General features: G+C 44.3%; 1 protein-coding gene across 11 annotated transcripts in view; it reads left to right on the forward strand.

The window, feature by feature from the left end:
• The window catches only part of SAMD4A (sterile alpha motif domain containing 4A), a 221,379-nt gene that overhangs the window by 150,734 nt on the left and 44,946 nt on the right, over window positions 1-25,699 (forward strand). For 9 of the 11 annotated variants that reach the window (XM_030562944.1, XM_030562936.1, XM_030562940.1 and 6 more), the window contains one exon: window positions 18,676-18,939. The exons of the other annotated variants lie outside the window; for them this stretch is intronic. In XM_030562944.1, the coding sequence (XP_030418804.1) occupies window positions 18,676-18,939 (264 nt within the window). The remainder of the gene's footprint in view (window positions 1-18,675; window positions 18,940-25,699) is intronic. 11 annotated transcript variants of the gene reach the window in all.

Here is a 25,699-nt window from a genome sequence, read left to right on the forward strand (position 1 = left end):
TAGCTTAACTTTTTACTAGATTATGATTCATTTTCTGCTTGTGATTTGTGTCAAGTTCTATTTGAAGGGAAATTTAAATTCAGTTAAAATGCACAAAACCAGCATGTTTTTTAAATTATTTGATAAAATGACTTTAAATGTGCTGGAAAAAAGTCTGTTAAAACAATTTTAAAAGCAAAGCGTACATGATTTATTAAACAAATGAAGCATTATCTGTAATTAGTGAATTGAACTGATTGTTTCTAGTCACTGCATCCTTCAAGATTTTAGGGCTAGTAGATCTCATCCCCTCACATCTAGTTTTCATTCACAGGTTGAAAGAGGAAAACAGGCTTTCCAGGTTTTTAAACTGCCAGTTGATTTCATAACTTTGAATGAACTAGTCACTGAACTGATAGAGTTGAATAAACTGTAGTAAAGAAAATATTCTCTCTGCACCTCCAGCAGAGGCTACTGCTGTCAGAAGCTGGTTTAGCACTTCAGCAAACTCAGGTTCCAATTGCTTAGCCAGTGACTTCCACCATTTTCTTTAAAAGTTGGCACTAATCGTGTACTTCTTCATATTATTCACTGTATTTAATTTAAATGATTATAATTAGTTTAGGCCTCAAGATAAGTTGTCAATTTCATTTTTAGCTTAAATGGGTTTTTTTTTTAAAATAAACCTTTATTTAGTTTGAATTAAAAATAAGTCCAAAAATCCAATTTAAATTTAAAAAATATGATTTGTTATTGGTTTGTTTGTTTTTTAAATCATCACTTGTTATCCACCCTGGTTCAGTTGTTGCAGTTGTACCGTGATTCTTGCTGATTCCATTAGAAGGTTGATGTTTTCAAAGGGTAACGTGCCCCACTGTATCCAGCATCTGTCTGTACCCTGTCCAGTTCATGGTCTCGTTGGCCAAGAATGGGCACAAGAATGGATCCCTGGTTTGAGCTAATCATGTGAGAGATGTTCAGGGTAATGGGTTGTATGAAAATACCATTCTGGGCAGGACAAGAGGTCAAGTGAGAGTGGGATGTATTTGCTATGGAGGAAAGAAGGCATTATGGAGTGGACAAAACATATTTCCTAGAGGAATGCTTCACTGGTTTGCGTTTCTATTTGGCTGTAACAGACCGGTTCTTGCACTACTATCTCTGGGGTTCTATAACTCGGGCCTCCAGCTTTGATGACTGCAACGTTTTGATGACCAGTGACAGGTGGCAGAAGAAGTGGCATGGTAATTGCCAGGGATTTGGACAAATTACTACGGACGAGAGGGGTTGTTATTATTCCAGTCACTTTCCAAACTGGCATGGGGAGAATAGACTGGGGAAGCACAGGATGGGCAAAGTGCTAGGTAGCCGTTTATTTATCAGTCATACTGGGCTGGAAGTTCTAAGATATTTAGGCTTCTAAAGATGCAGAGAGAGGCCTCATGGTGTTTTCAGAAGTGCCTAAACATGGTAGGTGCCCAACTCCCACATGATTTCATAGTGCCTTAGATTGTCAGCTCTTCAGGGCAAGGCCTGTCTCTTTGACTTATGTTTAAACAGCCTAGCCCAATGGGGATGGAGCCTCCGGGCACTACCACAATACAGAAAGTGCCGGTTTGTCCTCAAATGAGAGGTTGTTAAGCTCATGCTTAAGAAACTGTCTGTTAGCATTGCCACCCAGTAGCCCAGTATTTAACTTCCCTTTTTCAGGGGAAGGTTACTAAGAAGGGAATAGTGGGGTAACTATGTTGCTTCTGAGTCCTCTGGCTTCTTGACCCCTGTCAAACTGGCTTTTGATCTGGCTATGGCACAGATATGGTTAGTTTTGTTGGTCGATGACCTCCTAGCAATGGAAAGATGTCAGCCATCCACAATAATTCTTTATAGGTCCCTCAGCAGCCTTCGGTGCCTTTGACCAGGAGGTTTTGACAACTTTTCTCCAGCCCCCAAGAAGCATAGACATCAGTATGCTCACCTGCCCCAGCAGCCTGCTGTTTACAAGGTTCCATAGGTTTATCTTCTGTCACTCCTCAGTGCATGCCTGAGGCTACTAGGAAAGGAGAAGAGACTATTTGAGATGCACCTAGATGATGGATCTTTCTCAGAACCGTGGTGCACTTTCCCAGCTGCTCTGGTGACTAGCAGAAATTGTGGCATGGATGACAGTAAGCTGCAGTGGGACTCACTCCAGATAAAACTGTTGCCCCTGCAAATGAGGGGATATGCCTTCCTGGCTTTTCTCTGCATTCTGGGGAAATTTCTAGGTCCCCATTTGCTCTCAAAGCACCTTTATCCATCTGTACTGGGTTAGGAAATTGCAGTTATTGCTGATGTTCTCCCCACCAGTCTTACACCTTTGAGCTGCAGATCAGATTATTGCAATATATTCTGCATGAGCTACCCTGGACTTCCACTCAGAAGCTAAATTTAGTGCAGAGTTCAGGATCTACTTAATTAGTGCAGCTAGCCATAAGGAGCATATTAAAGCTATCCCTCCTTGGCTTCCAGTTTGCTTTGCTGTGCAATGTAAAGTGATGATTTTGATTTGTAAAGCCTGATGATGTTTGAGTCCTGGCTATCTAAGCACCACCTCATTCCTTCTTCGTTACATGACAGTTGAGATCAGATGGGTTGGTTTTGTTGGCCTGGTTTTGCTAAGTCTTAGGCCATGTCTATATGTGCTAAGCTGTGGCAGTGCGTGTGGTGAAGATGCTCTTTGCTGATGGGAGAGAGTTTTCCCGTCGATATAAAAATACCACCTCTACGAGCGGCATAAGCTATGTTGGCGGGAGAAGCCTTCTTGCTGATATAGCGCTGTGCACGCAAACGCTTATGTCGCTCAGGGAGGCAGAATATTCACATCCCGGAGTGACATACGTTTTGCTGACATAGGCTGTAGTGTAGACGTGGCCTTAGATTTGAATATCTGGGGAATGGTGGCTGGGCATCCCCAATGGAGGGCCCTTGGCTGTGGACATTCACTTCCCTTGTTGGTTTAATGGAGCCAGAAGGCTTGCTATGATACTCATCTGTTCCTTTCCAGGCTTTGGTGTGGGTGAGGAATATGCTCCATTTATCCTGGGAGGCTGCTTAGAACAGACATTGGTCAGCATGTTATGTTATATTTTGAGCTCTTTAAATGTACCCAGAGAATGCTGGATGAATGAGACTGATAAACCTACAAATAAATAAAACCATGTTCGTCTCCCCCTCCTACTGAGGTAGGATGTAGGTCTGATTCTGGTTTTGCCTTTCATGGCCTGGCTCAGATCGACCATCTTAGCTTGTGAGATGCCCATGGAATGGCTGACATGCTCAGGGCACTAAGAGGGAGCAGCCTCTTTGATTTCAGAGTTCAGAGACTATGATTATCTGTGGCTGGTGCATGAAGGGTGCTAGGGCTTGTGAACACACACCTGCCCTTTGCACACCTGTGCAGCAGCTGGGCATAATCTGGTCCTCAGAGAGCTACCTTTCTCATCCCCCTAGCATTCCCTCCGACAGCAAACTGCTGGTAATGTTGTGAGAACTGGCTTTCCTGTGACATTTCCAGCACATCCCAGTTTGTCTGGTTGGAAATCCCCAGGAACTCTTCCCCCCATGTTGTATTTTGCTGAACTGCGAGGCAAGCAAAAGGCATGAAAAATGTACGAATATTAGATCTGGTTGAAAAAAATTCTAATTTCAAAGTGTTTTGACCAAACTGGATCTTGGCCATCAAATGTTGCCTGTCAGTAACATTTGGAATGGCGGCATTACACTGATTCAGTAACACACTGAATTAACCTCTGACATATGGTTTAAAGAAGCAGCGTACAAAACAGTTATTTTGCTTCATTTACTAAGACTTTTAACAGCTCCCATAATTATAGCTTCCTTCCCCTTTTCAGATGCTTTTGGGGAAAAAATATTTGCTGTTATGCTTACTTGATATCACATCTTTCAAATTGCTAAAAGAGGGTTGGATAATAGATCTAGTGATTTGATGTTTCCATACTCTGTATAAGCAACATCTGCTCCTTGACTGCTTCCTATCAAAGTGCAGTTGGGAGACTGCAGCAAGGATGTTTCCTTTCCAGCTATATTAAGACTTCATGTCTGTCTCAGATTCAAAGCAGTGCTATCCAAATGCAAATGGATAAAATGCATGGCAATTAATGGCTCGTTATTGGCAGTCATGAGGTTGAACTATTTGCATTAAGTGTGTTGCTCTCATTTGTTATGTAATTGTTATGTAGTTAGATGCTGGTTGATGTTCAGTGTTCTCTTGTGACTTCCAACTTTCCAACTGGCCGATCAATATAGTTTGAGAATTTGTTTTGTTACACAGCAGATACATGTTTGCGTCAACTTCTAGCGTGAGGAAATCTGCAATGCTGATAGAGATTAGGGCAGACTTTTTACACCTGTAAACTCTCATCTTTTGGAGAAGGTAGCAGGATGGTCAATGAGTTTGGCTGGGGTTCTACCGAGTACAGACTGATACGCATATTGTGGTAGGTCGGACAGCAGGGCTGGAGTTACCAGTGGAAGTACCAAATATCCATGTTAAATATTGAGTTGGGGATTATCAAGAAGCATTACCAACGAGGGCTGTTTGTGACAGTATCTGGGACAACAGATGGACTCAGACTAGCTTCCTGGGTAGTGTGATGTGTCGTATCAGTTAAATATCTCTCACATCCTCTAGTGAGGGACTGTATCCTGCATTTGCCAGGGAAAGGGCTCAGATCTTTCCCAACACTAACTTATATAATGTGATTGTCTATTCAGAGCCCCCTTTGAAGCAGGAGATGTATGCAAGGGAATCTAACAAGCCTCAGCAGGTCAGGAAGGACAGATAACAACCCTGCTGGGAACAGAACACACACAGTTGAGGCAGTGCATCTAGTGCAGCGGTTCTCAAACTTCATTGCTTTACACGACCCAAGGAGGGGAGACCAAAGTCTGAGCCCTCCCAAGCCCTGCTGTCCCAGACAGGGGTGACCAAGCCCAGTCCTTCCACCCTCGGGCGTCAGCTTCAGCCCCAGGCTTGGGCATCAGCTTCAGCTCCGGGCCCCAGCAAGTCTAACATCAGCCCTGGCAACCCCATTAAAATGGGATCATGATCCACTTTGGGATCATGACCCACAGTTTGAGAACTACTGATCTAGTGAATGCAAGAGAACAGGACAGAGTGACAGTGTGAGAATCAAAATAAAGAAGAAAAACTAACAAGTAGACTGGAAGAGAGGAGGACAGAATGATTTAATGGGACAAATGACAAAGGCAGTAATTCTTTTAAATTCATGTAATTTCCTGTGTGGTATTTCCTAGATAGTTGTGTATGATATGACTTATGCATACATCATTTTTTTTCCAGTGGTTCATTACTGTCAAAAATGTGGATTTTCCAAGTAGTCCGTCCACTTTAGCTGTTTCTACGTAAATGTTAATGTCTGTTTATGGTTCTCAGGCACTATGGGAATGGACCAAGGGTTGCCCAATGCTGTGTACAGGCACATTTCTAAATTCCACCCTACTGTGTGCTCTCCAGGATGATTGTGTAGCTTGCCTGGGGCAGGGGGAGGCGCAGTGCAGGGCTGTCCATCTAAAGGGTATTCCGGTATAGAAGCTGATGCTATCAAATCTACCTCTTGTTCTAGGGGAAACATTTTCTCAAAGATGGAGCTTTTGTTAAGCAGTCCCCAGCAAGTGATTGATGCATGAAATATCAGCACCTTTGCCTTCACTTGCCACTGTGGTGGGGACTGGTACCCAATACCTCATCACCAGTAGCCTGCCAAGTTTCTTTAATAACCGAGAGGTCAGATTTTCAGCCTGTATAAATGGGCACAGCTCTATTAACTTCAGTGAAACTACACTGATATAAACAAGCCACAGATGTGGCCCAGAATCTCTTCATCTCTGGTTAGAGCTTTTTAAATGTTGATGCAGTGTTGCGGGAAAAGGCAGTTTGATTTAGAAGTTTCCCTCTGGGAGGAGGAAGAACAAACTAGCCTTCCCTCAGCTTTCTTTTGTGATGTGAGTCCCTTCAGCCTGATGTGTAGCATCCTCAGCAGAAGCTTGTGGGCTGGCAAGCTCGAGTGTGGAACACGTCAGCACAGAGCACATGGGACCAGATTTCCAAAGGTGTTTAGGTGTCTAAAGATGCAGATAGGTGCTCAGTGGAATTTTCAAAAGCATCTAAGCAGGTTAGGTGCCTAATTTCTATTGATTTCAGTGGGATTTAGGTGCCTGACCTGCCCTGAAGCGTTTGAAAATCCCACTGAGCACCTATCTGTATCTTTGGGCACCTAGATACCTTTGGAAATATGGCCCTTGGTGACTAGGGGACTAAAGAATTGGTGAGAAAATTGTGGTATAACTTGAATATAAAGAATTATGAAGTGCTTTGAGATCTACTGATGAAAAGTGCATGTAAGAGCCAGGTATTATCTAATATTATAAACTGGTATACTTAAACTGATGTAAAAGACTGTGTGGACACTCTCATATCAGGATATGAGTGGCTTGTCCCTATTTAGTTAAACCTGTTCCTAATCAGCTTTAGCTAAACCAAAATAAGCCACTTTTATACTGAAACAAGAGCATCCACAAAGACTTTTGCACCAGTTTAGGTATCAGTTTAAATTCACACTTCAAGTTATATTGGTGCAACTTTCTGAGAGAGAAACCCCAAGTGGCTTATGAGTGACAGCTGTGAGGGAAGGTCATGCGTGAAGGGAAGGTAATATGAAGAAGTTAAAGAAAGAACAGGTAGTTTGGTAGCACTTCCGTATGGAACCTTGCAGGAGTTTTCAACTCTTCGTGTTTCTGATTCTGTTCCAGGGAGTGACACAGAATTTGCTGTCCTTTGAAGTCTCCACCTGTTAAGTGGAAAGAGAAGATGAGAGGAGACTTGCTGAGTTACCAGTCAGTTTAATTAGGAGAGCTTGGTCAGCAAGCTGGTAGGAACCCACCCTAGGAACCAACAGAAAAATCAGCAAATTGTGGAGCAATTATTGAGACTTGGGTTAACAAGGAAATGTTGCTGTTAATGAACTGGGACTCCCCACTTATGCACAGTGTTCAAGTCTAGTTTCTATTTTAAAGGGTTTTGAGTCTGTATAAGATGCCAGATGTACAGCCCTGAGGACTAGGGTTCTCTTTTCATCCACAGAACAGATACAGCAGGGACGGGGATAGAGCCTTCTTGCAAAACTCTCATAATGCCCATAATCTAGTCATCGAATACTGACCCAGAAAGTGGAGGGTGAAATCCTGGCCCCACTGAAGTCAATGGGAGTTTTTCAGTAGGGCCAGGAGTTCATCCTGAGACTTTTGGTTGTCTTTTATCCCACATGTTAAATAATCATCTGAATTTAAAACTGACAGATATTAGTCACATTAATGCACAACTGGAAGACTTTTAGATATATAGTGATACATGTGGGTTTAAGAATCTGTGTAGATTAGAATATTACAAGACCTCTACTGCTCAGTAGAATTTACAGGGTCCTCTCCAGTGATTGCTACTTTTTGTTTACTGCAGTCATGGAGTAGATGTATCCATGCCTTTGGAAGCAACCAGGACATAAACACTTAGCCGTGGTTATGGATTTGCTCCATGTGTCAGGGCAATGACAGTGTAGTGTCAGCGTATGTGTTTGTCCAGTGCTTAGCTCAATAGGGTACTAGTCCTTACTGGGGCGTGTGCATGCTGCCATCATATAAATAAGCAAACAATAATAATACTAGTTGTGCAGTGAGTTGCAACTGAAACCAAACTACCAGGTAAGAAATCACTGCTTATCGTATTTTGAAAGATTCCCACTGACTTCAGTGGATGTTGGATTAGGCCCTACAGGCTCTACTTGAAAAGATCAGCAGTACTAGTAACACATGCATTACCGCTACTGTATCTAACTAATCTTTATCTTGAATGGGCAACTGTGCCATCATTTAAAAGAGTCAGGTTTGCTTGAAAAAGTTGAGCTGTGGAATGCTAACTTGGGTTTTGGGTTGTGATTTTATTCCCCTCAGCTGTTGGCATGGTTCAGAAACCAGAGTTCGCTGTTTTGATGTTTGAAGTTACAATCACAACAACAAAAGCTGAAGCATGAAACGTAAAGAGGAGGCCTCAAGGGTTAGGGGATGTATTTTTCAGCACAGTTGTTTCATCAAGATCTGCTTCATACAAGCCTGAGCTTTTCCGTTTGTCTGTATGTCACTAGTTATGTGAATGAATTACTGCAGGAGAAGGGACCAATAGCAGGACACACTGTATGATTCATACTGGCTTTTGTTTCTGAGGTCTTCATTAGAGAAAGTAGGAGAAACTGTGAAAGAGGCAAGCAATTTGTTTGCCTTAACAGAGTGCGTTTCCTGGAACAGACTCTTCCTAATGATTTGAATAGCTTCCAGGGGAAAAGGGCCTGTTCTGTTCAGAACTTGCTGTTTCCTTGCAAATGAACCAAAGGAGCTGTTCAGTATTGTCCCATTCTGGTCCACAAACTGAGCAGTGCATAGAGGTGCAAGGGAGCCAGGACGGGCTGAGAACACAGTGATTTCAAATGGGAAACTAGTTGGCATCAAACTGCTGCGTTATGTGTCTGTTTTACTGGGATTTAGCTTATAACCACACAGTTGCAGAGTAAAAAAATATAGTAGTTAACAGGACAACATCATTTGGTGACATACCCTAAGGAAACATGGTTTACACCCATTCCCTGAGGGGGCACACTGCTGCTTAAATCAAAAACAAAAAAACCAACCCAGGTGCCAGTAGGGTTAGAGATGTGTTTTGGATCGTGTTTTCTTACTCCATCAACTAGAGAACTGTGTTCCACATTGTAACAACATAGTTTAGAGCAATTGCAGGACCACTCTAAATTATGCATGGCTGCAATGGCCCTCAGGAGCCGTCCAGCAATTGAAAATAGTCACGCCCCAGGGTGTTCTGGCCAGATTTCCCTACTCCAGCAATATCCCTGGCAAACCCCTTACCCTGGACGTTCTGAGGATGGGAGAAGCAAAGAGCCATTCCAACAGCTCCGCACCACCCAGCGAACCTCCTTGCACCGTGGGATTTCCCCCAGGGGCCAGAGCTGGGGAGACACAGTGGGGCCTGGGAGGACCATAAATCAGGCCATTTGTGTCAAATTCAGCCACTGCAGCGTAACATCGAGGAATTTTTAGTTCCATTTTAGAGGTAAATCTTAATGATGGAGTCACTAATATCTGCACCATTGTACTGTGCCAAGAATCTCTCAGCACTTTACAATACTCTTCTCCACATTTTGAGATGGGCAAATGGAGGCAGAGAAAAGTTAAGCCACTTGTCCAAGGCTGCACATTGCATCGATGGCAGAGCCGATTTCTAGAACCCTCTGATTACGGGAGGGGCTGCTTTTTGCCTTCTGAACATTTGGTCTACCCTCCCAAGAAGCCGCAGCATAAACATCGTTTGCTGTTCCTCATGGTCATTAGTGAAAAATGCTTCCGAAACTAGCCCTGGTGTATAAAAAAAGGCATCTCCACTTCAAAAAGGGAGAGAGAATAAACAAACCCCAGTCTGCATGGCCCACATCCTACATGGATCAACAATATGGGATAAAGAGCTACAGTCAGTTTAGGAGCGAACAGAGTCTGTTTCACAGAGGAAGCGATCAAAGAGATAAACCATCCCACCTCAGAATTGCCCTAAATACGTTTCAGGATCTTCCTGCACCTCGGTCTTTTAACTGTAATGCAGTTAGTGTTCTAACGTGCCAAAGGAGCTATGCTAATTGACACCAGCCGAGGAGCTGGCCTTGACAGGGTACCAGTGACCACACACCAGTTTTCCTGAATAAAGGATTGCAAATTTCAAGTCTTTCTCCAGCAGCTGTTTCCACAGACCAGATGAAAATGTCTTCTCTGTTGTAAACCATAGCCTCAGCCCTCTGGAAAAGAGGTTATTCGCCTCTCTTCGCTACAGTACGTTCAGAATGCTGGCCCTGCTAGGAAGAGTTCTGCATCCCAGCAGTGTCTAGAGTAGGTCAGGGCATTGTCATGGGGGTTTTTTTTCTATTAATTTTAAGTCTAAATGGGTCTGAAACCTGAGAGAGACTGCAGTATCTTGCAATTCCAAACACCATTGGGGAAAAATGGCTCCAGATCATTTAGTGCAACTTTCCCTGGGACACAAACCATTTAATGAGCCCATCTAGGCTCTCATAATTAATGATTAATTCTCAGACTGTGGTTGGCCTTTGCTTAGGTACCTCAGGGTGTGTTTGGGGGCATGAACTGACCCTTCTCAGCTTCTTCCAAGTGCGGAGGACAGGCCCATTTGCAGTGCATGTGCTTTCCTCATGGCTGCCTTCCAGCACCCTTTGGAGGACAAATCACAGCAGAGGGAAGACTGGCTTATGGCCCCCAATCCCAGAGGTGAAAGTAAGCCAGTGCAGTCTGGTATGGCATGCCAGTATGCCGTGCTGGACCGGACCGGCTTTACCAGGCTGGCGATTTATAGGGCCTGGGGCTCCGTGCAGCAGTCAGAGCCCCAGGCCCTTTAAATCACTGCCCAAGCCCCACTGCTGGAGCCCCGGGGTAGCGGCGGCAGGGCTCCGGCGATGATTTAAAGGGGCGGGGATTTAAAGGCCCCACCTTTTCTGGTTGAGACCATGCCTCCTGCTCAAGACTCCGATGTATCAGTAAGTCCTTTAAGTTACTTTCACCCTTGCCCAATCCCTTCACCATGCTGTGGAAGGAAGCTACACTACACCCTCATAAGGGCCACGTGTGTCAACAACACACAGCTAAGCTCCTCGTGAAGGCATGAGTGTGGGCTGCAGGATCAGAGCAGCAACAGAGAAATGAATTAATGATGTAAATTAGGACTGACAAACAAATGGTTTACCTCTCCACAGACAACGATCTGCATGCTCTGGGCCCTGCCCCATTAAACACCAGTACTCCAAATAAAGAGTATCTGAGGAAGGTCTCCCCAGAATGATTCAGGAGGAGCAATAACCTGGTCCACCATGTTGCCTAGCAGTCAGAGTGATAGGATGTACTGCTGCAGGATGCATGAGTATCTCGTGAAGAAGGCCAGGGAAAGTATGGGACCCTTACTGAATCGGGAAGGCAACCTAGTGACAGGTGATGTGGAAAAGTCTGAAGTACTCAATGCTTTTTTTTTTTTTTTTTTGCCTCGGTCTTCACAGACAAGGTCAGCTCCCAGACTGCTGCACTGGGCAGCACAGTATGGGGAAAAGGTGAGCAGCCCTCAGTGGTGAAAGGACAGGTCAAGGACTATTTAGAAAAGCTGGACATGCACAAGGCCAAGGGGCTGGATCTAATGCATCCGAGGGTGCTGAGGGAGTTGGCTGATGTGACTGCAGAACCATTGGTCATTATCTTTGAAAACTCGTGGCAATTGGAGGAGGTCCCAGACAATTGGAAAAATATAGTGCCCATCTCTAAAAAAGGGAAGAAGGAAAATCTGGGGAACTAAAGCCTCACCTCAGTCCCTGGAAAAATCATGGAGCAGATCCTCAAGGAATCCATTTTGAAGTACTTGGAGGGGAGGATGGTGATCAGGAACAGTCAACATGGATTCACCAAGGGCAAGTCATGCCTGACAACCTGACTGCCTTCTATGATCAGATGACTGGCCTGTGGATATGGGGAAAGCGGTGGATGTGATATAGCTTGACTTTAGCAAAGCTTTTGATACAGTCTCCCACAGTATTCTTGCTAGCAAGTTAGAGAAGTATAGATTGGATGAATGGACTATAAGATGGATAGAAAGTGGGCTAGATTGTTGGGCTCAGCAGGTAGTGATCAACGGCTCGATGTCTAGTTGGCAGCCGGAATCAAGCAGAGTGCCCTGGGGTGAGTCTTGGGGCCAGTTTTGTTCAACATCTTCATTAACGAGCTGGATGATGCAATGTATTGCACCCTCAGCAAGTTCATGGATGACATTAAGCTGGGGGAGAGGTAGATACCCTGGAGGGTACGGATAGGTTCCAGAGCGACCTAGACAAATTGAAGGATTGGGCCAAAAGAAATCTGATGAGGTTCAACAAGGACAACTGCAGAGTTGAAGTGTGTCACTAACTTTCAGAATACGATTGCAAAGGCAAGGATGTCTCATTCATCTTCCCTGCACTTTTATCAGGGCTCACTGACCCATCTTGTCTAATCAGAGCTTCTTAAATGTATCTAGCTTCCTGTCAAGAAACGCACAACCCCTAGGAATATTTAATTCTTCTTTGAGATAGACGCAGACGTGTATTCCACTTATATGTGTACGCGCCCAGCATGCCACAGCTGGAGATTTTGTCTAGCAGTACGCATAGGGGGGTGGCGCTCACACCTCGGGGTTGTGACTCCTCCCCTAGCTTTATGAGGCGGCACTGCCCCAAACCCCATCAGTTCCTTCTTACTGCCTGTGGTTGGAGTCAGAGCTCTGTGTGGTTTTAGCCTCACAACCTCTAAATAGACTTGGGGTAACTTATTATTACATATAGCTAGTAGTTAGTGTTAGTTAGTAGTCTGTTTCCACGGTGATGCACTCACTGAGGGTTAAACATTGTCCTTACTGTAGAGGAACAGTCCCAGCATGCGGTGCTTCCTCTATCTCGGCACAGCTCACCTCAAGGATCATTTCATGATCTGTAGATTGTTCAAGAAAAGAACTCGGGTGGCTTGGGACCTTCACCTCATGCACCACCTCCTCGGACAGGCCACGTGGCCTGATCCGGTACTGAGTCCCTCATCAGGTGGAAGGTGACCCTCGGGCTCTGAGAGCACTGTCACTTGACGTTCTGAAGCAGGTGCCTCTCTGAAGAAACGGAGAAGCCGTTTCCCCATTGACTGCGCCGAGGAGGAGGTCACATAAGACCGATCAAGATCTCGCCAGGTCTTGGGATGACTATTCTGCCTCCCCCAGGAAAAGCACAGACTGGCACAGAGCAGGTGCCAGCGTGCAGGACCATGTGGGTACTTTTGACCCTTCCTTGTACTGTTGTTGACTCCAGTTCTGGCCTCCAGGCATCCTTCGAGTCTGGTAAGGACGAGGGAGATGCAGGTACCGACTGTATACGAGAGACCACTTCAGCCTCTCATCCACCCCTGAGTTTTCACCAAAAGTGTCATCATGATTACAGCATATCTCAGAAAAAAGGGAATCCACATCTTCCTGTATCTTAATGACTGGTCACCAAGAGGCAGATCCAGAGAGGAAGGTTTCGCTCACATCAATCCCACTTTGCACTTGCTTGTCTGTGTTTGGATCTCATTCTAAATACCAGAAAATCATCTTTGGTTCGCACTCAAAAAATTGCATTAATTGGGGCCCTGTTAGATTCCATGACATCAAGAGTGTTCTTGCTGACTGACTGTTTTCAGACAATTCGACATCTTTGCCTCAGTCTGCAATTTCAGCCTTCCATGACCGTTCAAATGTGTCTGAGACTGTTGGACCACATGTCCTCTTGCATGTGCCCTCGCCCCCTTCAAATGTGGCTCAGGACAATCTACTGTCTTACTCTTCAGTCTCTGGACAGACTTGTTTCTCTCCCATCACCAGTCCTGGATTTTTTGCAGTGGTGGACCTATCCACAGAATGTTTGCCAGGGCATTTCCTTTGTTGGGCCATCACCAACCAAGTTGCTTGTTACCAACGCCTCCCTGCTGGGTTGGAGGCATACCTGGGGTTGCTGAAGGTACAGAGACTGTGGTCTGAGCAGGAGGCCTCACTCCATATCAATGTGCTGGAACTTCAGGCCATCCACAAGGCGTGTTACAGCTTCCGTGACCATATCAAACACGCAGTGGTTCACATACTTACTGACAATACCACCATGATGTACTATGTGAATTAAAAAAGGGAGCGCACTCCAGGGCGCTCTGCCTAGAGGTGATGAATCTGTGGCAGTTTTGCATTGAGGAGAACATTACTCCAACAGCCGTCCGCTTGCTCGGGGTACAGAATCATCTCATAGACCATCACGAGTGGTCCCAGAAGATAGATGTCCTGCGGGTCATCTTCGCATTGTGGGGCATTCTCACAATCAACCTGTTTGCTATAAGGGAGAACAGGAAATGTCGCCTCTTCTACTCTCGGGGTGGGGGCTTCAGTCCAAGCTCCCCCTCTGACACTTTCCACTGCAGTTGACAGTCAACTATCCTATACGCCTTTGCCCCATCCCGATAATTTCTTAGGCAATCCTCAAGCTCAAGGCAGATCAGGCCAAGCTCAGTCTCCTTGCCCAGGCATGGCCGAGTCAGTGCTGGTTCTCTGACCTTCTCACACTGTCAGTTCAGCCTCCCATTTTGCTTCCTCTCCATCCCAACCTGCTCACACAGAGTCATGATTGCATCTCTGCTCCCGGCATCTCATGGCGTGGCTGCTGCATGGTTGAATGAATAAGAGCAGTGCACAGTGGCTGTCCCACTACCAGGATGGCCTACTTAGCAAAGCGGAAGAGGTTTTCAGTGTGGTCTTTGGCCCACATGATCCAACCAATGCAGACCTCTGCCCAGGACATCTTGGGGTACCTGCTACACCTTCAGGAGTTGGGTCTTGCACTTAGTTCATTGAGAGTGCATCTGGCAGCAGTGTCTGCATTCCATCCCCATGTACAGGGAAAAATCAGTCTTCCTCAATGCCATGGTGATGAGATTTCTGAAAGGGCTTCTACATCTACATCTGCATCCTCTGCTATGAGAGCCAGTGCCCTTGTGGGACCTAAACACTGCTCTAATGGGTCCCCCATTCGAGCCCCTGGCTTCTTGTCCACTGCCCCTTTTGTGTCAGACAACTGAGTTCCTGATAGTGATTATGTCCGCATCGAGGGTGTGAGAGTTTCAGGCTCTGATGGCAGGGTCTCCTTATACGCAGTTATCTAAAGACGAGGTGACTTTATGACCACACCCTAAACTTTTGATTGAAGTGGTTTCTCAGTTTCCTTTGCCCCATGCAGTGTATTTACGTGTGTTGTTTTCTAAACTGCATTCATCTCCAGAGGAGCAGCCTCTACATAACTTGGATGTCAGGAGATGTGTAGTTTTCTATCTGGATAGGACTGAACCATTTCATGCTTCACCTCGCCTGTTCGTGTCATATGCAAAGCGCATGAAGCAGTCTCTTCACAGGCCATCTCTAGACAAATAACATCCTATATCAAGACTGCATATGAAATAGCTTCGGCAATGCCTCCTCCGTGAACGCAAGCTCCTTCAACAAGAGCGCAAGCAACCTCAATAATGGTCCTCAGTGACATTTCCATATTGGATATTTGAAAGCCTGCTGCATCGTCCTCTATCCTTACAGTTACAGGCCATTATACCATTACTGCATCTTCCAGAGTGGATACAAACTTCAGAAGGAGATCCTTATTTCAGTAGAGTCCGAGCTCCGCCTCTTGGGAGGGGTACTGTTTGGAGGTCACTTAAGTGAAATACACATCTGCATGTACTCAAAGAAGAAGGAAAGGTTACGTACCTGTAACTGTGATTCTTTGAGATGTAATGCATACATGTATTCCACGACCCACCCTCTATCTCCTCTGCCTCGGAGTCCCCTCTCATGGGTGTTCAGTGCAAAGGAACTAAGGAGGGGTTCAGAGCAGTGCTGCCACATATAGCCAGAGGAGAGGGGCTGCAGCCACAACGCGCAAGCATCACCCCTCCGCAGGTACCGCTAGACAACACCTCCAGCTCCAGCGTGCTGGCTGCGTACACACTTAAATGGAATACACATCTGCGTCACGTCTCAAAGAACCACTGTAACAGTAAGTAACAGTTTAATTTTTATCATTGCTCTTCAAGTAATACCAAGTACCCATTGACGCGTCTTTTACTGAGTCATGAAAAGTTTGAGGGGAGTCACTTTCTTGAAATTGTTTAATCAAGAGAGAATCAATTATTATTCCACCTGCACAGTGTTCTGTTACGTTCTCAAGAGGCATCAGATTCTCTTACAGTACGAACCTGAAGACCAAGGAACTCTTTAGAAGTTGGAAGAGTCTACATGCTCGTGTTGTTGTCTGTTAGACTGTGCACAGTAGCAGGCTACTTTTAAATGAGTGCCTAATAAATAAGACCAGCCATGAAATAAATAAAGTTGCTGAGTTTCTCACTCACTTTTCCCCCTTTTTCCACTATTTGTTCATCTTGTCTCTGTGCTTCTGGTCAGTCAGGAATGTTTTGGTAACATGCTTTCACCAGAGCAATAGCTGAAATTGAAACCTGGGATATTTTTACTGCCTATCTCTTCTTCTCATCCTGATGGTGAAACTTACATCTACAGCCATCAGAAATCAGGGATGTGAAGGAATCTGCCTGTGTTGTGTAATTAGCTTCTTCCTGCAAAATTTGCTCTTTTCTGCACAAATTAAGCTTTCCTCTGGAAATATATAAATAAAAGCCGTTTCTGGTAGCCATCACCACACAACCCATCCTGTCTTGAGTTTGCATCCAGACCAATTTAGGAACTCGTGCCTGAGGTTCTGAACACAGAAGACTAATTGCCAATACTTAAATATTAAGAAAGTTAACTACATCTCTGCTGGCCAGTCTGTCAGTAGGCCCATCAAACAGACTTCCCCAGCACAGCTGAAATTTTCTGATGTTCTGTTTGTTTTAACAGATGTGCCACTGAGAGACTGCTATTAGAACTCAGAATCATGAGTTAGAGCAGTTTACTAGAACCCACAAGCAGGCTGATCCAGAAGTATTTTTTACTTGGAGCCAACTACCCAAGACTGACCAATTCCATTCAATGCACTATAATAAAACATGTGTAAATAGACATTTAAACCTTACTTATCTAGATTAAAACAAATACATTAAATGTCTCTGTAGTTGTCAGTCTGTGTCAAATTAATGCCTATACAAATAATTGAATTTGAATTTTCTGAAGCAAACAGAGCAATCTTTTCAGATATATTTCACCCATAGAAAACAGAGATAAGTCCTTAGTTTCTCTCCTCTCCCCTACACACTTCAAATTGCCCCTATTTACAACCAAAATGAACTGATGAGAGAGGCTCATTGACAGGTGCCTAAAAATTAATTAGATGGTACCTTGAAAGGGCACTGAGAAAATGTTGACATGTATTCGAGTAGTAGCCTGAAACTCAGATCCTGCAATAAAAATAATTGCATTTAAATTATAGTTAGAATTAAACACTCTTCCAGAAAAGTCTCAGAAATCCTAAAACTTCTTTTTTTATTAACTTCCCAAGCAAGAGCATCTGCATTGCTCTTTAAACTCAAAGCCAAGTGAATACACACCCAGCTTTGAAATCTCTCAGATGTTGCTAAAACTCTCCAAGAAATAATCCCAAATCACTGGAGTTTGCATTGTTCTTCTTTTCCCTAGTGTTGTAAATGTTATTTGCCAAAACCAAATTGAACTGGGTCATGTTAATATATCAGTCAGGGAAAATGTAAATACATGTATAACCGGAGAGAGAAACCTCAAAGGTTTCTAAGAGAAAGATTCTTGGGAATCTGATGAATCTGTTTGTCACCTAGGCATATTTATAGCACAACGTTTGATGTCTGTTTTTTCTGGAAGGTTGAAAGAGGTGCACTTTATAGCCCACCTGCTGGGCTCCTCTTTGTTGTGATGCTCTCATTATTAATCATAGATTGATTGGGTATGACTACGCTGCAAAGAAAGACCCACAGCACGGACTGTCAGAACATGGGTTATTTGTCTCGGGCTGACAGAATAGCATTGTAGATATTCAGGCTCGGGCTGGAGCCCAGGCTCTGAAACCCAGCAAGAGGGGAGGGTCTCAGAGCTTGGCGCCAACGTCAGTTGGAACGTCTACACTGCTATTTTTAGCACTGCAGCCCAAACCCCACAAATCCAAGTTAATTGACCTGGGGTCTAAGACTCAGTACTATTCTTTGCAGTGTAGTCATACCCTTTGAGTCTAAGAGATTAGTAGGATTCAAAAAGGGATAGACATTTATATGGATAATGAGCCATCCAATTACATTAGATAGGATAACAACTATAAGGGATGTAAATGGTCATGCTTTGGGGCATAAGCTGACCACTTGCCTAAAGGAAGTAAGAAGAAACTTCCCGTATAGGCAAGTTGTTGCATTATGGGGATTTTATTTCACCTTCTTCAGAAACGTCTGGTGCAGGCCGCTAGAGAGGATGCAGAACTAGGGGGAGTATGGGTCTGGCCCAGCGTGGCAAGTTCTGTGCTCCTACATGTAGCTGTCTGAAAATTCCTGCTCCATCTAAAACTTCACCACTGCATCTTTTATGCAAGACAGATAATCGTCTGTGCAGAAATGAAGACAAATGGTAGCAACAAAATATATGTAGCCTCATACTATCTGTGTTTTCTGTCCTGCGTGTAACTGTACCCTTGATGCCAGGAAGAATAATTTTAGAGTGAAAAACTTACCAGTTTTTTAAAAATTAGAAATCAAATCGATGCAGCATTTTTTCCTAAGCGATTAGATCTGAATCGTGTGATCCCATCCTGCTTGAGGTGTTGTATCTTTCTGTTTCTGAGAAAGCAAAAGACAGCTCAGGCTATGATTCAGTTACTAGCAGCCAGCCAGTCATGAAATTGTAGTTCTGGAGGTAAGCAGTACACAGCATGATTAACTAATTAGCTTCACTGGGGATTCTGCTGCATCCCACAACGTGAGGGGGGGAATAACCTGTTTAATTTTATTTTTTTTCAGTTCTCTCAGGCCAGACACACCACAGCCCTTTGAAACGATCTGTGTCCCTTACCCCACCCATGAATGTGCCAAACCAGCCTCTAGGACATGGATGGATGTCTCATGAGGATTTACGAGCTAGAGGACCCCAGTGCATCCCCTCCGATCACGCCCCCCTGTCTCCACAGAGCAGTGTAGCCTCTTCGGGAAGTGGTGGGAGTGAACATTTAGAAGATCAGCCTTCTGCTCGTAACACATTCCAGGAAGAAGGGAGTGGTATGAAAGGTGAGTGAAAATGAGACACCCTGCTGCCCCCGCCCCCCAGAAACAGGCTCTGCTCCAATTATATATGGTTGCATAGTTTGAAAAGAAAAGATGGCAAGACAGAGATAGATGGAAGGAAAAGATATTCCCCTAACTTTCCATAAGATGACAGCATTTCTTCATTTCCATTGAGAATCCAGCCAGTGTATAGCTAAGATACATTTATGTGCTCTTTGTACTAGTGCTATTAATGTTTTAATACCAGGATCTTTGCACAAAGCTTAATTTGAGTGGAGAAATAAACATTGCTTTGCACAAGATTATTTTCATTTTATCATTAGTTTCAGGCTAAGCAAATGAGTGCCACCCAATACCACAGGGTTAGTGTAGCAAGTGGGCATTTCTCTACACAAGGTGTGTTCTTCGCTCTGTGCCGCCTTCATGGTGTATTACAAGATGCTCTGATGTGCCAATATGCCATCTTACCGCAATTCACTTCACGCCATCAGCTATTTGAAAAGCTAGGTTGTATCTCTATAGTGTGCAGCCTTAAATTCAGAATTGATCCTCTTGGGCGGGGTGGAGGGTTGTATTGTTTTGTTTTTTATTATTGTCTAAAGTGGTATAGCATAAGCTTAGCATGCCATGTGTGATTTACCATTGTGGCGTCTGATGGAATAAGAATAGTACCAGGTACTTGGAAAAGTTGTAGTTGAGAAAGGATATTTGTTTGAATTGAATTTCTTCTTTGCAGTTTGGTTGAATTTTCCACTATGCCTGCATTTTTAACTGCTTTTTAGCAATAAAAATAACTATCCTTTGAGAAAGGATGCAGCATTCTAAGTATCCCATTAAGGCCCCTACCCGACAATCAGATCTGCAGGGTGGGCCTGCCTGCGGGATTAGGGCCTCAAATGTAAGGTTTTGGTTTTTTTACTACATAGAATGTATTTTTAAATGATACTGTGTTTGAGAATGGCAATACTTTACTGAGCTTGACCGAATGCTGCAAACCAAATGCTTGGAAATGTCTCATAGACTCAGCTATGATATCGCCTGCTGGCCTCATTTCAGTTTCACATTAGTTCTGACATGCACCTTTTCCTGTCACTGGCTCTGTACACTAGTGTTGCTTTGGATTAGCGAGTTCTATTCCCTGCTGTATGAACTGGGGCAAGTCACTTCCTGCCTCTGTTTCTCTTCCACCCTTTATCTGTCTTGTTTATTTACATTATAAGCTTTTTGAGGCAGGGACTGTGTGTTAGGGCTTATTTGCACAGGGAGATTTACTGGTATAGTTACACCTGTGCAACTCCCTGTGTGGACATTCTTATTCTGCATTACCCATATGGCTATGTCAGTAAATTTCCCCATGTAGACAAGCCCAGTGCGATGCACACAGTGCCCAGCAAAATGGGATGCTAATCTCAGTTAGGAATTCCAGTTGTTCTTGTAATATAAACACTAAGTAATAATCAAATACAGCATGTACTAAGGAGCCTAGAGAGATCAGTGCGGAGCAGCTAATGAGAATCAACAGAGGAGGGTCCCTTTATTGATTCCTCTAGAAGCTGTGCTGCCATTAGCCAAGCCAAGGTCACCTGAGGAAACAGAGTGGTGTAGTACTTTTCATCTGTTCGTATTGAATTTCATCCTGTTTATTTCAGACCATTTCTTCAGTTTGTCAAGATCATTTTGAATTCTAAACCTGTCCTCCAAAGCGCTTGCAACCCCTCCCAGCTTGGTATCATCTGCAAATTGTATAATTCTCTCTATGCCATTATCCAAATAATGTATGAAGATATTGAATAGAATCAGATCCATGACAGGGTGTGGTTGGACCCCACTTGATATGCCCTTCCAACTTGACTGTGAACATTGATAACGACTCTCTGAGTATGGTTTTCCAACCATTGTGCACCCACCTCATAGTAGGTTCGTGTAGGCCAGGGGTTCTCAAACTGGGGGTTGGAACCCCTCAAGGGGCCATGAAATTATTACATGGGGTGTCACGAGCTATCAGCCTCCACCCCAAACCTCGCTTTACTTCCAGCATTTATAATGGTGTTAAATATATGAAAAAGTGTTCTTAATGTATAAGGGGGGGTCGCACTCAGAGGCTTGCTGTGTGAAAGGGGTCACCAGGTACAAAAGTCTGAGAACCCCTGGTGTAGGCTATATTTCCCTGGTTTGTTTATGAGAAAGTCATGTGAGACAGAATCAAGAGCCTTACTTAAGTTGAGAGATCTCACATCTACTGCTTCCCTCCTATCCACAAGGCTTGTTACCCAGTCAAAAAGGGATATTAGGTTGGTTTGACATGATTTGTTCTTGACAAATCCATGTTGTCTTTTACTTCTCACCTTATTATATTCTAGGTGCTCACAAATCAATTGTTTGATTATTTGTTCCATTATATTTCCAGGTACAAAAGTTAAGCTGACTGGTCTGCAATTCCCTGGGTTGTTCTTTTTCACCCTTTTATAGATTGATACTATATTTGCCCTTTTCCTGGCCTCCGGGATCTCTCCCATCCTCCTCTCAAAGATTATCACTGATAGCTCAGAGATCTCTTCAGCCAGTTCCTTAAGTATTCTAGGATGTATTGCATCAGCCACTGCCAACTTGAAGACATCGAACTTGTCTAAATAATTCTTAACTTGTTTTTTCCCTATTTTAGTTAGTTATATATGTATGTAGTATAAAGACAAAGGCGCAGAAATTTCTTCATCTTTCTCCACCCGTCATCATCATCATTGTTTTGCACCAACAATGTGCTCAGCATTGTCTGGTACACAAAAATAAAGAAATTACCTGCTCCAAAGAGAAACAAACTTAGCGAGAGGAAACTCATTTCCTCTCTCCTTTTTTCAAAGCAAACATTATTTACGAGACTGTTTTGTTTATCAGCAAGTACAACCACTGGATTCAGCACTGACCAAGAATAAACAGGTACACTTTCAACTCCTTGCTTCCTTGCCTAGTTCTTCCAACGTCCTCTCCTAGAACGGACTAGGAACAGAGTTGTTCTTGCATTCAGCCAGGATGTTCAGATTCCTTTGTTTCATGGCGATTGCTCAACAAAGTAAATGTACCCGTTAGCTCTTTCCTTTCTTCAGTATGTTGCCTCCCAGCTTCCTCATCTACAGCAGCAGGGAGATGGTGTTTTAAACATAGGCTTCTGGTTCTGCTATATTCTTGAGCTGTTATGACACTAGAGCTCATCATCAGGCTGCAGCAAAACATATACCAATAAAAAGAATAATATGGAGGACAGGCAAGCAGGACAGGAAGCTCCGTGTATGGATATTTTATCCAGAATCTCACCAACCATACAGTGGGAGCTGCCAAAAATACTGTAAAAGCAGCAAAGAGTCCTGTGGCACCTCATAGACTAACAGACGTTTTGGAGCATGAGCTTTCGTGAGTGAATACCCACTTCGTCTGCTTTTACAGATCCAGACTAACATGGCTACCCCTCTGATAAAAAATACTGTAGTGGTTTGAGAACTGCTGTTCAAAAGTTTTGTAACTTTCTGCACGTTCACATCTACCTATCCTGATGTTGAGGTTCCATCTTTCGTCATGTTAGTGCCAGGCAGTGGCTCCAGTGGTTGTCACTAGGAACTGGATATTTTGCATTATCTCCCAAGTTCCGTAGTCTCTGAGTTTTGTGTGCAAGTAGTCTCAGTTCAGGAGGATATGATTGCCAGTTCTCCTGTGCACTCTAGACATGTTCTGAAATGGACATCAAAAAGAGAAGTCAAGATTCTGAGTTACAATGCTAGCATTTTGATCATATTTTTGGTGGAACTAAATATTGTCTGGATCCTCAGCTGATGCAAACCAGTGTTCTCCATTATCCTCTCTAAGCTATCAGATTATGCACTGCTACAATGTGTAACTGGGCTGTCAGCATGAAATCTACTCCCTAAGAATTAGAAAAATTAAGTGGATTGCCATCTGCACCTTGAAGTCTTTAAACCATGATTTGAGGACTACAGTGGCTCAGACATAGGTTTGATATAGGAGTGAGTGGATGAGATTCTGTGGTCTACATTGTGCAGGAGGTCAGAGTAGACGGTCATAATGGTCCCTTCTGACCTTAAAGTCTATGATTCTATGATCAGCAACATAAAAAAAGATGCATTATTCATTCAGAAATGCAATTTGTGAATTTTCTATGTCTAGCATTCCATTACCAGCCAAATCCTGCAACCCAAACTCATCTGAGTGAACTTTGTTCACACAAGTAGCCGTGAAGCTGGTGGAACTGCCCATGTGAGTAAGGGTTGCTTGTGTGCATCAGGGTTCCAGGACTGGATCCCAGCCCGTTTCAGCGATGTCCATTTCATATTTGAGTATAATAAAAATGATGCATCGTGAGTGGCTTTGAAATTGTGAAAAGACAGAGTTCTAAGATGCAGCTACCAACAATTGGTGGTGGAGATAGCTCTGTGGTTTGAGCATTGGCCTGCTAAACCAGCATTGTGAGTTCAATCCTTCAGGGACCATTTAGAGATCTGGGGCAAAATCTGTTAGGGACACTACTTAGTCCTGCTGTGAAGGCAGGGGACTGGACTCAACTCAGTGGCTGTTTAAGGTCCCTTCTAGTTCTATGAGATAGGTATGTCTCCATATATGAATTGATTCAGCTGCAGCAGAAGTGCAAATGAGAGTCACTGATTTAGCCCCATAATGTAATATCGTCCACCCAGTTCCCTTCCCTTGCAATAGACACTGCCTTCCAGCTAAAGGAAGATGTGGCCTGTTCTGAAACTACATGCTGTGGGCCAAACTTTACTTTTAGATATATTGGTGCAAATCCAGGGTCTCTCCTGAATTACTTTAGTTTATACCAGAGCCTTATCTTACCTTTGCTATACCAGTTAGTGGAGTTCCTCTGGATTTATACGGATGTATCTGAGGGTAGGTCTACACTTAAAATCTCTGCCAGTATATCTATGGGTTTGTCTAACTGCAATTAAACACCTGTGGCTGACTTGGGCTCAGGCTGCGGCACTGATCAGTAGTGGTGTAGACATTTTGGTTCGTGCTGGAGCCCAGGCTCTGGGACCCCTGAGCATCTACACTACAATTAAACAGACTCCTAGCTCATGATTAATGTCCATGGGTGTTTAATGGCAATGTAGACATACCCTATCTGTCTATCTTAGGGTTTTATACTGACGCCCATTTGAGTACCTTCTATATAAAATCAATAGCAAAAGTCAAGTCTCTAGTGGATTTTATGGAGTCTCTGGCACCTCTCCCTTTTCAGGCTCTAAACTCTGCTCGGGGTTGGATTAGGGGGTGGGGGCGGTTGAGAGGAGAGGTTGGTACGGGTTTGAGAATAGTCATGAGTGTTCATAGTGCGGTTAGCTAGGTCTGTTAGGGGTGTGATGATTTTGGTGGCATAACTATGGCCAAACTCCTAGGGTAGATGCAGTTCTCCTGGCATAGGAGAACTTATGACTAGAGCTGGTTTTGCTCACCAAGCCAGAATAAACTGTGCTGTCAGAAGCACTTTTTTGCCAGTACAAGTGCACCTACTTTAGAAGGGTTTTCTGGTACGATTATCCCGGTATAGCTATACCAGCACAGCCACGGAGTGTAGACAAGGCCTGAGAGCAGAATTAGCTCCAGGCTTCTGTTTGAAATGTAGATGACAAGTTTTCTGAATAACTGTTTAGAAACACCTGGCATGAAAAAAACCCTAAAGCTGGACACACTGTTTCAGAACTATCACAGGGTGACTGAGTAATGAACTATTAGTAACTGGTGAGTCAAGAGTAACCCTGCGTGTGTGCATAATAGCTCGGCACTTGGCCATGCTGCAGATCATTAGGGAGTAAGAACTGTATCCTGCATGGTGACTTTCCAGGTACTGCCATTACACTGTCTTAAAGAGCTCAGCACCTTGTAATCTCTGCCCTTTGCATCCTATTTTCCTTTCATGGGGCTAGAGCCTATCTGGCCCTTTTGCCGGTGCACAGTGGGAAGGGGGATAAGGAGCTTTCCTCTGCCCCTCCCCAGCTCATAGAATTGCAGACTCTGGACTGAGGGGAACTCAAGGATTCCCCCTGCCTACTTCAAGAAAGCAGGTGATGCCCTAAGGTATAATTATAACACCACCACTATGGGCCCCCCATTGGAGCTGGCGTGCAGGGTGGGGGGAGTCTGCTGAGTCTGCGACAGGGAAGTAGTGGTTTGCACACTCTCTGTGCGCGCAGGGGAGCTGAAGAGCTCTGGTGCCCCCCTTTGGGGTCGTGTGACTCTGCACTGCAGCCCCTTACGATGGGCTCAGAGCTGTGAGCACCGTCTGACCCTTCCTGCTCCATTTTCCTCAAGGCTACATGTCGGACTTCTGTGGAAGCATCACCAGTGAGAAGGGCCCCATCACAGGCAGAGATGGGCCCCAGCTGCGGGCTCAAGTTCTGCAGAGTATGAGGGTGGTTCAACCTGAGCTTCAGTGCCACCTTTTATGGAGAATAATCGTGTGCATCAAGCTGGAACCTTCATCCTGACTCGTCCCAACATGCTTTACTGGCAGCGTATGCTGAGGACAGATGCCCACTGGGGACATGGGGACAGATGTAGCTCCACTATCTAAAAAAGGTGCTCATGCTGGGTTGGGTTACATCCATTTACACTAGAAACCAGAGGCTTTCTGTTGCTCTACTCCAGCTTGCAGCTGGGGTAAGGGGCCCAACAGGACTGTTTGTAAAACGGTTGCATGTCAGGGCTTTTGGAATAGTGCTTACTTTAGACTTCCAGGATT

This window comes from Gopherus evgoodei, chromosome 4, assembly GCF_007399415.2.
Source record: "Gopherus evgoodei ecotype Sinaloan lineage chromosome 4, rGopEvg1_v1.p, whole genome shotgun sequence".
Classification (NCBI taxonomy): Eukaryota; Metazoa; Chordata; order Testudines; family Testudinidae; genus Gopherus; species Gopherus evgoodei.